Here is a 13,555-nt window from a genome sequence, read left to right as displayed (position 1 = left end):
TCTCTCTCTCTCTCTCTCGTACAGTATTCCCATGCACTCATTCCAGCCCTCCTCTCCAGAAATACACCAGCATTTTCCTCCATTAGAGAGCAGGGACCCAGCTATAATTTTTCTGCTCCTTTCTATCCAACCCTTTACTTCCTCCCTCTTCCTCTTTTCCTCTCCTTTTTCTTTCCTTTTGCTCCCCTGACTCTTTGTGGCAAATTTACTCTTCTGTCAGAAGCCTATTTGCCTCCTGGGCCCCTTTGGCAGTGCGTGGTAGATGCCAGCGGAGTTGGGGGGCAACGGGACCATAGTGCCAGAAATCCACGCGGGTAGGAAGAGTTGTTGTAGGACTGGAATTGAGATCATGACTGGGACCATCTTTGGACATGTCTTCTTCTCTGTTTCCCCGTTGCCGCCTCGTTTAGCTTAAAATGTCCCCATCCAGGGGCGGTTCCTTCCTTTTGAAAACCTGGATGTGGGCAGTGAAAAAGAGTTTTTTCGGAATTTTTCTTCTTCAAGAAAGCTCAGTGAATGAATCATATAACCCGCTTAAGCAGAGTCACGCTTCTCTCTCACACGCACACCCTTCTTTTCCTCGATTATATACCTCCAAATTGAGTACGTAGCGTATCTGAACCTTGTATCTGCCCAGTATATTTATTCCTTGCTAGCCAGGGGATGCTATGCCTGCCCGTGCCCGTGTGTTTTCTTGCTCCTCAACAAGCTTCTCTCTCTCTCTCTCTCTCTCTCTCTCTCTCTCTCTCTCTCTCTCTCTCTCTCTCTCTGTGTGTGTGTGTACATTTGCCTTCCTTTAATACTAGGGGCCTTCCCCTTTAAAACTGCTCTGGAGTGAACAGATGTCCGACACTCAGTTGTAGCAAGCTAACCACTTCCCTTCAGTGGCCCTTGGCTGGCAGTTGGCACAGACAACAGCCTGGCATCTAACTCCCCATAGAGAGCCTCTCTTTTACTACTGCGGAAATCAGGAAGCTGGCACTGCCAGCCAGAAGCATGCCAGCTAAGCTAGCTTCAGCTATCGATAGAGCACACACACACACACACACACACACACTCTTTCTCAAAAATCTGTGTGCTCCTGCATAAGCTCATACGGAAACTCGGGTACTGTATTTATGGTTTATCCTCATTTGGAGGGGCTGAAAATGTGACTTGGGGGGGGGAGCCACCCAGTGTTTGGTAATTGACTAAGCCTCAAAACGGACTTTAAAAAATAAGGTTAGAAGATATGATCCATCTCTCCGTTTCTCTCTTCCTCCCAGCCTCCAGGAGAAAAACAAAACCAAGAAACTTTCTCAGCTGAGTTGTCGCGGATTCATCTCTCCAATCTGAAAAATGCTGCACCTCTCTGAAAAGGACAAAAAGTCTGCCGGACTGCACTGCGACTCATATTTATTTCCAGGATATAGACAGCTACAGATAGATAGATACGCGGGCACATATCAATGCCTACTAGCCAAAGTCCTCTAGCCCACATTTCCGGGCAGGCTGCGCGCAAATTCTTACAAATAGTGCGAGGTGCGATTCTGGCCTTGTTTCAGGAGCTCCGAAGTGGCTGGCTCTCTGGAGAGGCAGGATCGTGAAGTGGTGAGGAAGGGATGGCGTAGCAAGGAATATTTATTTCCCTGGACGTGGGGCCGGGTGGCCGTGGACCTACTTTTGGGAAAGAGAAGTGATGCGAGATCGATATTCTGAGACGTTGACAATAAGCGTAAAGATAAAGAACCAACACGAAAACTCTTCAGGGCCGAGAAGGGCACGTGGCTGACCCACCCACCTTCCCCACCTCGAGAAGACAGGCGATGGGGTCCTCCAGGCGCTTGGAACAGACCCGGAGGGTGAGCTTCTGGTAGCTATTAAGCTGGCAAAAGGAAGAGGCGACCTTTCAACCACAGCGGCGCACGCGAAACAGATACGCGCCCGCCGAACGCAAAAATATTCCGAGGCAGTCGCGCTACTTTAATTGGTTAAACGAAAAGGGGGAAGTTTACAGCGTGTGGTGCTAAGAGTCTCATCTCTCTCTCTCTCTCTCTCTCCCCCCCCCCCCGTGCAACAAGCTTCAGCCGTCTTTTTCCTTCCTTCCTAGAAGATGCACAGATCTATCTAATCTCTTTGTGGGACTGTCGAGAGAAGTAACTACGGTAGTCGCTTTGAATCTCTTATTCCAGTGCAGCAATTATAAATGGTGTCCTTTCCTCTCTCTCTCTTTCCACACCTTCGTGGAGATAAAACTATAAGGTGTGCACTGATTGTTGCTGTGAAATGGCATTTACGCTCCAGATTTCTTCTCTCAGGGCTGCGCGCCTCCGGTTCCCGTCCAGGCTTCAGTTCCCCTATAAAAGCACATTAACCCGGACTTCTCAGTTGCCCTTCCCTGATATTTTCCCGCCTGGTCTAATCATGTACAGATCTGACAGCAGGAGAAGCCACGTGGTTGGATATTTCATACAGTGCCTGGCACACAAGTTGATGCTACCTAAGCGTTTAGCTCAGGGACCCTCCTTCTACCCTTAATGGTTGCGAATATAATTTACACCATGTGTAAATTACTGGTGGTGCGGAATCTGTGGCATAGAAGCCAACTCCTAGGGGCTGAAGCCCCCATAAAATATTTGAGGGGGCCGCTCCCACAAAGCGGATAGGCATTCCCATTCAAATTGTGTGTGTGCACCGTGTCATGTTATTGATTATGCTAACCTCCCTCCCTCCAATATTTTATTCAAGTTGGCACCCCTGTGCGGTGGCATGAAATACCGTAGTAGCCTGAATCTGGTGCTCAGGGTCTGCTGACCAGCACCTGTCTATCTCCGGTTGCTCCAGCATCAAGGAATGACACAGTCCTCTGAAGAAGCTATCGCAGAGTCATATCTGGACAGAGAATGTCCAAATCGGCAGTGTCTACCCCAGATCCCACGCTTTTCCTTTGAAACATTCAGCGAAGAGTTCTAAGGGCCTGAATCATTAGCGTGCATATGTGTGTCAGCATCAAAAAGGGATAATTGCTTGTGTGTGTATTGTGGACCATCACAACCCGCTAACACCAACACCGAGAGTTCTAACAGAGCACCCGAAGCAATGGCTGTCGATTGAGGAGGCTCACACGTTCATGCGGAGGAACCAAGTGATGTGGAAGCACGTGTGAATTGGCCAAGAGCGGTGAGAGATGAGGTGTCCCACACACGTGTGCGCTACTCTTCACACATCCTTCGGATAGGTGACAATGTAACGGACATAAGGTGTCTGTGCCTGAGGTGAACATTCAGTGCCGGAGAGGACGTTCCCATATATGCTCATACAGTATTCGTATAATGAACAGTATAAGGAGAGGGTGAATCTCGATTTACTAGGTGATTTGCAATAGATTGACAAGGATCTCCCAATTCTTTTGCAACACCAGCAGGAAAATGACTCGCGCTAAATTATGCCTCTGAAATGAAGGAGGCTTGGGGTAACCAGAGAGTGGATCATTATTTGGATAGACGGTGAGCTCCCTTCAGGTCGGTTTCTCTGAACAAATTCCTGGGCTCAGAATTCTTTGATTCTAAGCTGATGTCTTTTGCACCAGGTTCTGGTTGGTGGATCTGGGTTTTTTGGGTTTCCATTTTATATTATTCTTTATAGTCATAACAGAACAGATCCCGCAAGCCTTTAGTCTGCCCATACAAAAGCGTATAAACACACACGCAAACATACACAAGCTAGGCTGTTACCTAGGAGAAGCTCACACCATGGAGGGGAAGACCTCTATATTTTGTACCTGTGACTACATTGCCTCCGTGGCTTCAGCATTTTAAAGTCCAAGTGGAATTTACTGCCCAGTAAACATAGCTAGGGACCTACTCTCCCTATACCTACCGACAGAGGAGAAAGTGCAGGCACACACCCACAACCAGTGTCGCCTTCAGATGTGAAGATCAGACACGCCTCTCCTTGGGCTTGTGGGGAATGGGGAGACCAACCTCCGCTTCCCAGGAAAGGGTTTCCTCGGGGATGTGAACACGTGTCTGATTACATATGATGGCTCATATTTCACATACCCGTGTATAACTGTGTACTCGAAATGGGGAATCCTAAACTTTTGGAAATGTTGAAGTCAGTCTCTGCTTTTGATGGGCTTTTCCTTCCGCTTGGTCTCTGGACGTTCCGATATTTCCCATGCAGGTGAGAGCAGATAACAGATGAGTCCGTGGGGCCTGTTTACAGTGAACATTTTGAAAACAGCACGTGCGTGTGTTGGGTTGCTCCCTTCCCCTTCTTCGTGAGCAAAGGATGTGGAGATTTGGGGGGCGGGGGCGGAATCGGTCCTTTGCTCCCCAATAAGGCAGAAAGTGGATGAAATAAAACAAAACTCAGGAAGTCAAGTGCTAGAGACCTCTCAGCTGAGCAGTACAGAAACCCGGACATCGGGTGTTTCCTCGCCTGCAGAAAAGTCTTGGGGACAATATACAATAATTGCACGTGTGACTGTGCGAGTGTTATCCGCAAATGTGGCGACTTATGGAGAACTTGTGTGTGTGTGTGTGTGTGTGAGAGAGAGAGAGAGAGAGAGAGAGTGAGAGAGTGAGAGAGAGACCCACTGTCCCGAATTAAAGATGAGCGGGGTTACAGGAGGAACATCATTCCTTTGCATCGTTTGAAGCGGTTCACCGAGCAGCTCAAAACCCGGATGCAGCTGTTCACAAAGGCTACCGAAATGGCAGAAATGCTGGCGCGCATGTTGCCGTAACGTCTTGGTTCTGTGATCCTCTTGAACAAATGTGCAAGTCTCTAGAAAACCACAGGATGGTGGAGAAGCACAAACAATTCTATATGCTGCTTGTACCAGAGGTGGTACAATCATAGATAGCCTATGATTTGCAGCTTCAAGTGTAAGGACTCCCGCGAGCTGATTCAAGCCGGGTGAAAACCAGTTGACTATTGCAACTATTATACAGTATTCCCAATAGAAGCTGCAGCCCGGTGTGCCTTGCCCAGTGAGAAAATACAAATCCACACCTTAGCTAAGGCTTAGCTGCCAAGTTATCCCTTTTTTAAAGGGATTTTCCATTATGCTGAATAGGCTTCCTCGCGAGAAAAGGGAAAACTTGGCAGCTATGAGCTAAGCAGAAGTGGGGTTTAAGGCCGATTTGCAATCGGCTAAAGAGAAGAACGCCGATTGAAGCCGATTCAGTCCCCAGATCAGCCCCAGAGCGGTGGCTTCAAGGAGTTGTGGATTGGGTTGGCGCGGGGGGGGGGACAGTCTGCTTCAGCCCAGCCCCGAATATCCGATGGAGCTACTCAGCTACAGCAAAACGCTGACCTTGTGGGACAAGAGGCTTTGATCGCTTGCCCACCTGTGAGTCGAAACCTGCAGGGGTTTGGAGAGGAGAGCAGCGCAGAGACTCGCCTCCCTCTTCGGAGCTGCTAGGGAGAAAGGCAGCTGAGGCTTGGAGAAGTGGATACCTGCTGAGTGCAGGTGCGGAAAGAGCAAGGATCAGGCGAGTGTTTGCACCCTGTCAAACTGGAATGGGAGGGTGGTGCTGGGGGTCGGTACATATCTAGGTGTGCGGGGGTGGGGAGGTTGGAGGGACCCAACCCAGGCAAAGTTACACCTGTTTGTTAAAGAAAAGAAGGAAGCGGGGCTGACAGAGACAGGATGGGAAATGGGTAGGATGAAAGGAATGAGTATTGGGGGGAAGGAAGGAAGGTAAGAAAGAAGGGTAACGCAACTTCCTGGAAGTAAGTTGCTCAAAAGCTACAGCTCACTGACTTCCGGCTCATGCTAAAGTACTTAAGTGTATAAATAAGTGTATGTGTGAAAGAAGCACAAACAAACCGCCGTTGTGTAATCCTTCAAAAAGTTGCGGTCTTTAACTTTTTGAGGTGGCGCGGTTCTGCCAAGGCCATCAGCAAGCGGTGGAAAGAGAGAAACGTCTTTCGTGGATGCCAAGGAGCTCCTACTGCTGCGTGCTCGGCTTTGGCCCGGGGTGTCAAGGGACATCCAAAACTAAGCTTCCATCATAAGTCATCTTCGGGTCCCCCCCCCGGGGGGTAGCTTTGCTGAAGGCAGCAGATGGAGAAAATCCCGAACTTCGTGGATATCAAGGCGCCGGAAGGAAGCGCACAGTGCTTCCAAGTCAGACCTACTATGTAATAGGGGGATCAGCTTAGAGCTTCGGACTCCAGAGTAAGTACTTTGCTGGGCAAGTATAGAGAGGTGATGGCGATGAAGAAAAGGATGACGAGAGCCAAAATTCCCGTCGATGTCTCGTTGTGATGTTCCTTGTATAGCTTTGGGCCAATGTTCATTGGACTCAATGGAAGGACAAAAGTTTGTGCGAGTGTTTATCAGTCTGTGATGAATCTAACGGGGCACCATAATTCCAAATCCCCCCCATTTCTTCTACTCTCGAAATCGACCAGATCTACTGATATAGACCGGGTCCCATTCACATCCACCAAAAAGCCACCGCGAAGGTCTTAGGATACATCCCTGTTGGTTATCCAGGTTAGAATCTCCACTCTGGCCCCGCCTGTCGTAACTTTTGCCTCCTGCTTGCAGGATAATAGACACGCTTCCCTTTCCTATATTTTGTAGCCCACCTTGCAGAACCCATAAAAGGATGCTCACCGGCTCCGAGAATCCTCGACAGGGGAAAAGGAGATCAGGGGCACTGGTGGTTGTTGTTTCCCCGCGGAGCTTCCGGTTCAGCACCACGCGTCTTTGGGACAGCTCCCTAAAGCTCCGGTTTTGTTATCTTGTAAATAAGCTCCCCTTTAAGAAATTAAAAGAAAAGAACCGAATAGCTATCTATCGATTGTTTAAGTCCTAGATAATAGTAGATTCACCAGGAAAGACCGTTCACCCCAGTAAATAGTTTTGAGAGACTTTGAATTTACTCTTGCTTATGAGATCAGAAGGGAAGTGTGTGTGAGAGAGGGAGGGAGGGAGGGAATGTTGCAGGGGAAATACCATCTGTCCAATACAAGAAAACCACATTAGTCTTTATAAAATGAGAAGTAGATCTCCGCCCACCTTCCAAGTTAAAAAAACAAAAAAACCGGAACCAGCAGCGTGTGTGAGGGAAAAAAAGAATTCTTATATATATTTAAGTAGATCTTCCAAAGACATTCTGTCAAGCTAAGGATGCTTTGAAGCCATCTTAATCAGTTCAGGGTTTACACCCACCCGCCTCTTCTTTGAGAAACGTGTCTGGCTACAATGAAAGAATGGGGTCTCGCATATATATATCTATATATAGATATAGATATTTAGCACGACTTGTTTGAAGCAAACTAGCAAACCTGAGGGAGTAAACATCTAATATTTATTAATTGTCGTCTTAGGACGCTCCTTCATTACACGTTTGAATAAGATCATAGCTGACTCGCAGCTCTCAGCCTGTCAAAAAGTGTTCGGATGCATTTCACAAAAGATATGCAAATTAATGCTTAAAACATACCATTGAAGACCAGGGCTTGACACACATACCCTCCCCTTTCTGGGTTTTTTTTTATCCCTTCTTCTTCTTCCCCTAAACAATGCATGCATTAAAAAAACAACAACCAAAAAACCAAACCCAAACCCCACAACTACCCAGAATGTTTCAAGGGACCCTTTCCCCAGAGTTCCTAATTTTTCATAGATACTCATGATAGGGGCGCGGAGTGGGGTGGGGAGGGGTTATATACCTTCAATTCATAGAGGGTCTTCACCTTTTGAAAAGTATTATTTAGGGGTTTTTTTTGTTAAGGGGGGGGGGTTTAGAAGGCCAGACAGACGCGGAAAAGGCAGCCCGTCTTACAAAAGTGTCCTCTCCAAAATGTGTGAACCGAACAAGACAGAGTTTGCCGCAAACAAACAAAACAAACAAACAATAGAGAAAATAAGTCTCCTTAAAACAAGACTTGGAAAAATATCCCTCCCCCTCCCCTTTACCCCTTTGACTTCAGGATATCCTTTTAACATAAATATTTATTCATCTTAAGGAAACCAAACACACACACGCACACACACACACATGCACAAAGCACTTCTGGTGTCCAATAGGCATCTCAATCTGAACTACAACTTTTCTGGTCTTGTTGTTTTTTTACTAAATCGTTGTTGAGTTTTGTTTTTAAAAATATCAATCAGAAATGTGTGCCTTTTGCTTTTGATTGTTTATTTTTTTAAAAAAATGCTGGTATGTTTAAAGGTGATGCAGGGCCATATTAAAATAAGGGGTTGGGGTTGGGAATCTGAGACAATATTTTGACATATCCCCCTGGCTGTAAAGCAAGTCATCAAAGGAACGAGAAATGAATCATTTACTCTGTTGGGGGAAAAATATACCAGTTTGAGTCTTTCGAAGATGTTGTTGGTTTTTATATAGAGATTTATATACTGGTGTATTGTTACATAAACGTATTTCTCCCCCCCCCCCAAAAACGCATTACAGAAAGAAAGAAATTAAGAGTTACTATTAATTGGGAGGGGGGAAAACTAGCCAACGTAAGAATTAAGCATAATAATCAGTGTTCTTTTTCACATCACCTTTAAATTTTGCATATTTGCGTTTCCCCCTCCTATCCATGCATAACAAAACATTTTTGTCATTTCATAAAAATCTTTTTTTCCACTTTTTTTTCATTAACGTTTTTAAAACAGGTAAAAAACAGCATGACACACGAATTTTGGAAAATAAGTTACTTGGGGTTACAAGGGTGGTTTCAAAAAGTCAGTGATTGTTAAATACCAGGGAAACATACCAGAGTCCGTTTCCCCCAAATCAAAAAAGTGCTCGATTTTAAACCTCAGCGAGTTTGTTGGTCCATATTTCTAATATCTCATATGGATTCTTGGTTGTTGTTGTTTTTCATTTTTCACTTTTGTTTTCATTTTCCTTCATTTTAAAAACTTTCCCTAGTTTCAGTACCTACTTGCATAGATAGAGATAGAATATATTTATCATTTGTTTGCCCCTTTATTGCTTTTTTAAAGTTCTCACTGCATTGAAAGTCTGACTTAAAGTTTGCAAACGTCTTTTTTTAAAAACAAACAAACACGTCCTTAAATAGATTAAACTTTCGGGGAATTCTTGAATCAATTGCTGGAATGATGGAAAACCCTCCCCCTCCCCCCACCATCTCCTGCCCTGTACTTAATTATTTCGCTCTACAGCCATTCTGGTCTCTAGATTAAATGCCTATATTGAGGATTGCTCAATATAGGCAATCGCTTAAGGTGGGGCGAACTTTTGACTCCCCCTCACACACACTCCCCGTGAATTCGATGTTTTCCCCCTTCCTTAATAGCACTTCCGAATTGGATCTAAAACCCTCCTTTCTAGATAGTCAAGACCTCCGCAAAACAGTCCACGAAGCTATATAGTTTGCTTTCTCATATATATAAAATTGCATTAGAGCATATATTGCACCAGATTTCTTTTATTAGTAATTGGGGCAGAGGAGGAGACCAGGTCTCAGATCCGGTTTACACCCCAACTCCCAGTCAAGTAAGGAGTCCCATAGGAAACAGGGCGCTTCGTCAGCTCCGTCGACTCCTCATTTAAGCTGAAGACCATTGACTTCAAACAGAATCGACCCCGTCGAATCCCAGCGGATTCGAAGTGAGTCAAGTCTGTGGCTTCGGCCTAAGTGTCTTGTAGATCGGGCTGAACCCGCCTCCCACACGCTGCTATGAAACAAGTACGCCCGGCTCAATAAGTTTAGGGATGGGAAAGGGTGTTATTGTTGTTGATATTATTATTATTATTTTTAAGATTACTTCTCTCTAACTCTGCGGGGAAAAGTGGCTCACAGTTGAATGAAAAGTTGCAGCTCTCGGGAAGAGGCGAGCAGGGGGTTCGAGAAGGCCAAGGGCCGTTGCCCCCCCCCCCAAATAAAATCGCCCACACGCGCGCACAGAAGCACACACACGCCTATCCCTTTCTCAAACGCAACCCACTGGGGATCTACAGGTGGCCCTGGTTAGGCGTGGAACCAGAAGGGGAGCCCAAAGGCGGGAGGAGTCGTTAATTATGGAAAAAAGCATTGAGCTCCTCGTACATGGGACCTCTGTCGTGGTGGAGGTGCATCTCATAAGGCAAAACGTTCTCCGAGTGGACGCCGCTGCGCATCCCAGAAGACCCGAACACCAAATTGTGGCCGGACGGGCGAGAACTCGGGAGGGCGGAGTAGTGCATAGAATAGTGGTAGTTTTTCTCGTGGTCTGGGGAAGAGTCTTGCTTGAGGGAGAAATTCCCGTTCACGCACAAAGGAGGGCTCATGGGCCCATCGTATTCCGAGCTATTGTAGTCTGGCGACGCGTTCCCGTAGAGCGACTCGTAGGTGGCGCAGTAGGCGTGCGTCCGCAGGGCGTGGGAGCTAGCCATGGTGCTGGAAGCGCACTGCGCGCCGGAGAGCCGCGAGCACTGGTACGTGTAAGGGTGCATGGCAAAGGTGGAGTTGGGCCCGTGGTACCTGCCGGCCTCCTGGCCTTGCTCGGTCAGGAAATTCCTCGAGTTGAGCTGCAGGCAGCCCGCCACCAAGTTGGTGGTGGGCTGCGACAAGCCTTTGCACAAAGTCTGCACGTAGGACACCAAGTCCGGCCTCTTGCCCGAGCGCAAGATCTCCGACAGGGCCCAGATGTAGTTCTTGGCCAGCCTCAGCGTCTCGATCTTAGACAGCTTCTGAGTCTTAGAGTAACAAGGCACCACCTTCCGGAGGTTGTCCAAGGCGGCGTTCAGGTCATGCATGCGGTTCCTCTCGCGGGCGTTGGCCTTTTGGCGCCTCAACTTGGAGCGCTCCAGCCGGGCCTTGGTCATCTTCCTCTTTTTGGGGCCCCGTTTCTTAGGGCGATCCCCCTCCGCCTCCTCGACCCCTTCTTCCTCTTCCTCTTCCTCCTCCTCCTCGCCCCCTAAGTCATGGTCGTCTTTGGCCTCCCCGTCGGTCTGCTCGTCCTGGAGGGGGCAGCTCTTGCCCTTCCGCTCATCTTTATCGCTGGCCTCGTCGTCTTCGTCGTCGTCGTCGTCGCAGTCGTCTGCCCAGCTGGAGAATTTCTGAACTTCTGGGATCAGGCTGGGCTCGCTGAAGAGTCGCGTCAACATGGTGGCTGGAGAGGTGACATAGGGGCGGGGGGAGGGAGAGGGAGAGGAGGGGGGCGCACATAGAGGGTGGGGGACGGAGGAATGGAAACGAGAAATAAGAGCACAAGTTTCTTTCAGAGCATCAGCAGCCCTAGCTCTAACTCACGCGCGTCATCCAAACTAGCCTATTCCGGACTGTTGGAACTTCATCCTAAAGCCGGAACAACTTTGACTGATCCACGGATTCAAACACATTTAGGACCATCAAGACATGGATCGATTCCCCATCCAATCCAAGGCTGAACGGGCCTTCCCTCCCCAAGCAAAATAATCTAACTTTTGCCTACGATCTGCAAGGATGTGCAGAGCATCGCATCCCAAAATATATGCCTTTGCGCTGTCATTGGAACACGCCAAGTGGCTTTTCCGGGATGGCTGGGTAGAATCCGTTCTTTGGACGTGCTTAAGAGCCAGCCAGCCAGCCACCCCTTTCACGGTTCTGCATCTGTTCTCGAACCCCATAATTTGTTCTTTGAAATCCTATTTTTCTTGGATCAAATCGATTAACAGTGATCTCCATCCGGATCCGACGCGCTGACGATTCTCTAAACATTCCAGAGCGTGTTTTAGAGAAGTCGTGGGATTCTGGCCTTTACCCCCCCCCCGCCCCCTTAACTCCTTCTGCATTTTCACTCCTCTCCACTCCCCAGATTATAAGGTAGGGAGGGCACTTCTTAAAGCCTGTCTCAACCTTTTGATTGCACTCTTCTCCCAAACGTTCTGCCTCGAAGTACGTGCAGTGGCTCTCGTCAAAATAATCCTGGTTACCTTTCGCTCGATCAGAGACAAAACCTCCCGCTCCCTCCCAACTCCCACCCATACTTTTAGCGGGAGTCTAATTTAAGCAGAGCTTTTGTAGGAGGAGGCGGGGATGGGAGAGCGGCTTAGAACTGGCCTGAAACCGCGCTCCCCCCTCCCCTCTATAAAAACAATTGACTCGTTTTAAAGTGTGATTAAAATTAATTGGTGTCTCCATTGCTTTCCTGCGGAATTGGTGCAATATTTCTGATAGATCCGGTTCATTACAGACAGTCTCTCTCTCTCTCTCTCTCTCTCTCTCTCTCGCTCGCTCGCTCGCTCGCTCTCTCTCGCTCTATCACACACACACACACACACACACACACACACACACACTTTCGTTTTGTTGTTGTTGAAATGTAGTGGATATTTTAAAGATTTCTTTACGGGGCTGTTTATTTGTTTTTGGTTTTTTAATTTAAGGTTCATGTTTATGCGATCAGCTTCAAAGGAATTTAAAATCGCTACGCCCCATCTCCTCTGCCTCCCCGGGTCGTATATATATGTCGATCTCCTCCAGCCAGCCTGCCTCTGTTTATATCCCTGGAGAGATTTGAGGCGAAGATCTAGAGAATGCCAAGCGAAATCTCTTAACTTTTCTCTCCGGTTTCCTCGTCCCATCCCACCCCACCCCAAGCTTGATAACCCAACGGTCCATCGCAATTTCTGGGTGGTTTTCTTTTTCCTTTTTCAATCAATGTTAATATTAATACTAGAATGAAATGTTAGAATTTGGAACTTTACATCCCGCTGCCTCCAGCCACGCGTTCTTCCATCTCATCCCAATCCTCATAACTTCTCGTTCCTGTCAATTTTCCCATCCTGGTTTTTTTTTTTAATTGTTTGGGTCCTGCCAACACTCTTTCTTTTTCAGGGAATGGTTTCGTACCTCGCTCTAAACCCCTAAAAGAACATTCTGGGTATATAACACATTGATCGATCATTCAATCAATTTATTATTATTATTATTATTATTATTATTATTATTATTGTTATTATTATTATTATTAAGCTCCCTCAGCTACTCGATGCTGTTGCAGAATCGCTGGATCCCACCCGGTTCCAGTCGCTTCTGCTTTCCGCCTGTCTCCCTCCTTACACTGGCTCCATTAGCCCACATGCAGACCCCGCTGAAGACCATTTTCCTAGGGAGCCTTTTGCTCCAAAACTACGAGGAACCGAGGGGTCGCTTTGCAGTTCGTGTGGGAGTATTTGCACTCGCTGTATTTTGCTTAGGGAGGGGTGGGAGCCAGTTTTCACAAGGAAGAAGAAGAAGAAGAAGAAGAAGAAGAAGAAGAAGAAGAAGAAGAAGAAGAAGAAGAAGAAGAAGAAGAAGAAGAAGAAGAAGAAGAAGAAGAAGAAGAAGAAGAAGAAGAAGAAGAATGGGGAAAGATCACCCAACACACGCACCCACTCCTAAAAAAAACCCCTCAAGCAAAAAACCAACAGCTCCGTAGATGAGCTGAAGAGAGTGCCGTTTACTCGAATAAGTGCTACAGCTTCGATTCAATGATAAGGCTGTTCGGGTTTTCTTTTCATTTTTTTTTTAAATACAATTGGAGAATTGTATTTCACCGGATCGTCTGCGCAGATCTCTGCTTGATTCTTATGATGATGATGATTTTTTAAATGGTATCTTTGAACGT

General features: G+C 47.1%; 1 protein-coding gene across 1 annotated transcript; it reads right to left on the bottom strand.

Moving 5' to 3' along the window:
* Nucleotides 1–7,295: 7,295 nt before the first annotated feature.
* On the bottom strand, nucleotides 7,296–11,072 carry NEUROD2 (neuronal differentiation 2). The gene has a single exon (XM_035136144.2). It carries the CDS (start codon nucleotides 11,070–11,072, stop codon nucleotides 9,999–10,001), a length of 1,074 nt encoding a protein of 357 aa, XP_034992035.1. The 3' UTR covers nucleotides 7,296–9,998.
* Nucleotides 11,073–13,555: the final 2,483 nt, after the last annotated feature.

Source organism: Zootoca vivipara, chromosome 12 (genome assembly GCF_965207765.1).
Source record: "Zootoca vivipara chromosome 12, rZooViv2.hap1.1, whole genome shotgun sequence".
Lineage (NCBI taxonomy): Eukaryota > Metazoa > Chordata > Lepidosauria > Squamata > Lacertidae > Zootoca > Zootoca vivipara.
Note: the sequence above shows the minus strand (reverse complement) of the source record. Positions and strands in the feature narration are given on the sequence as shown.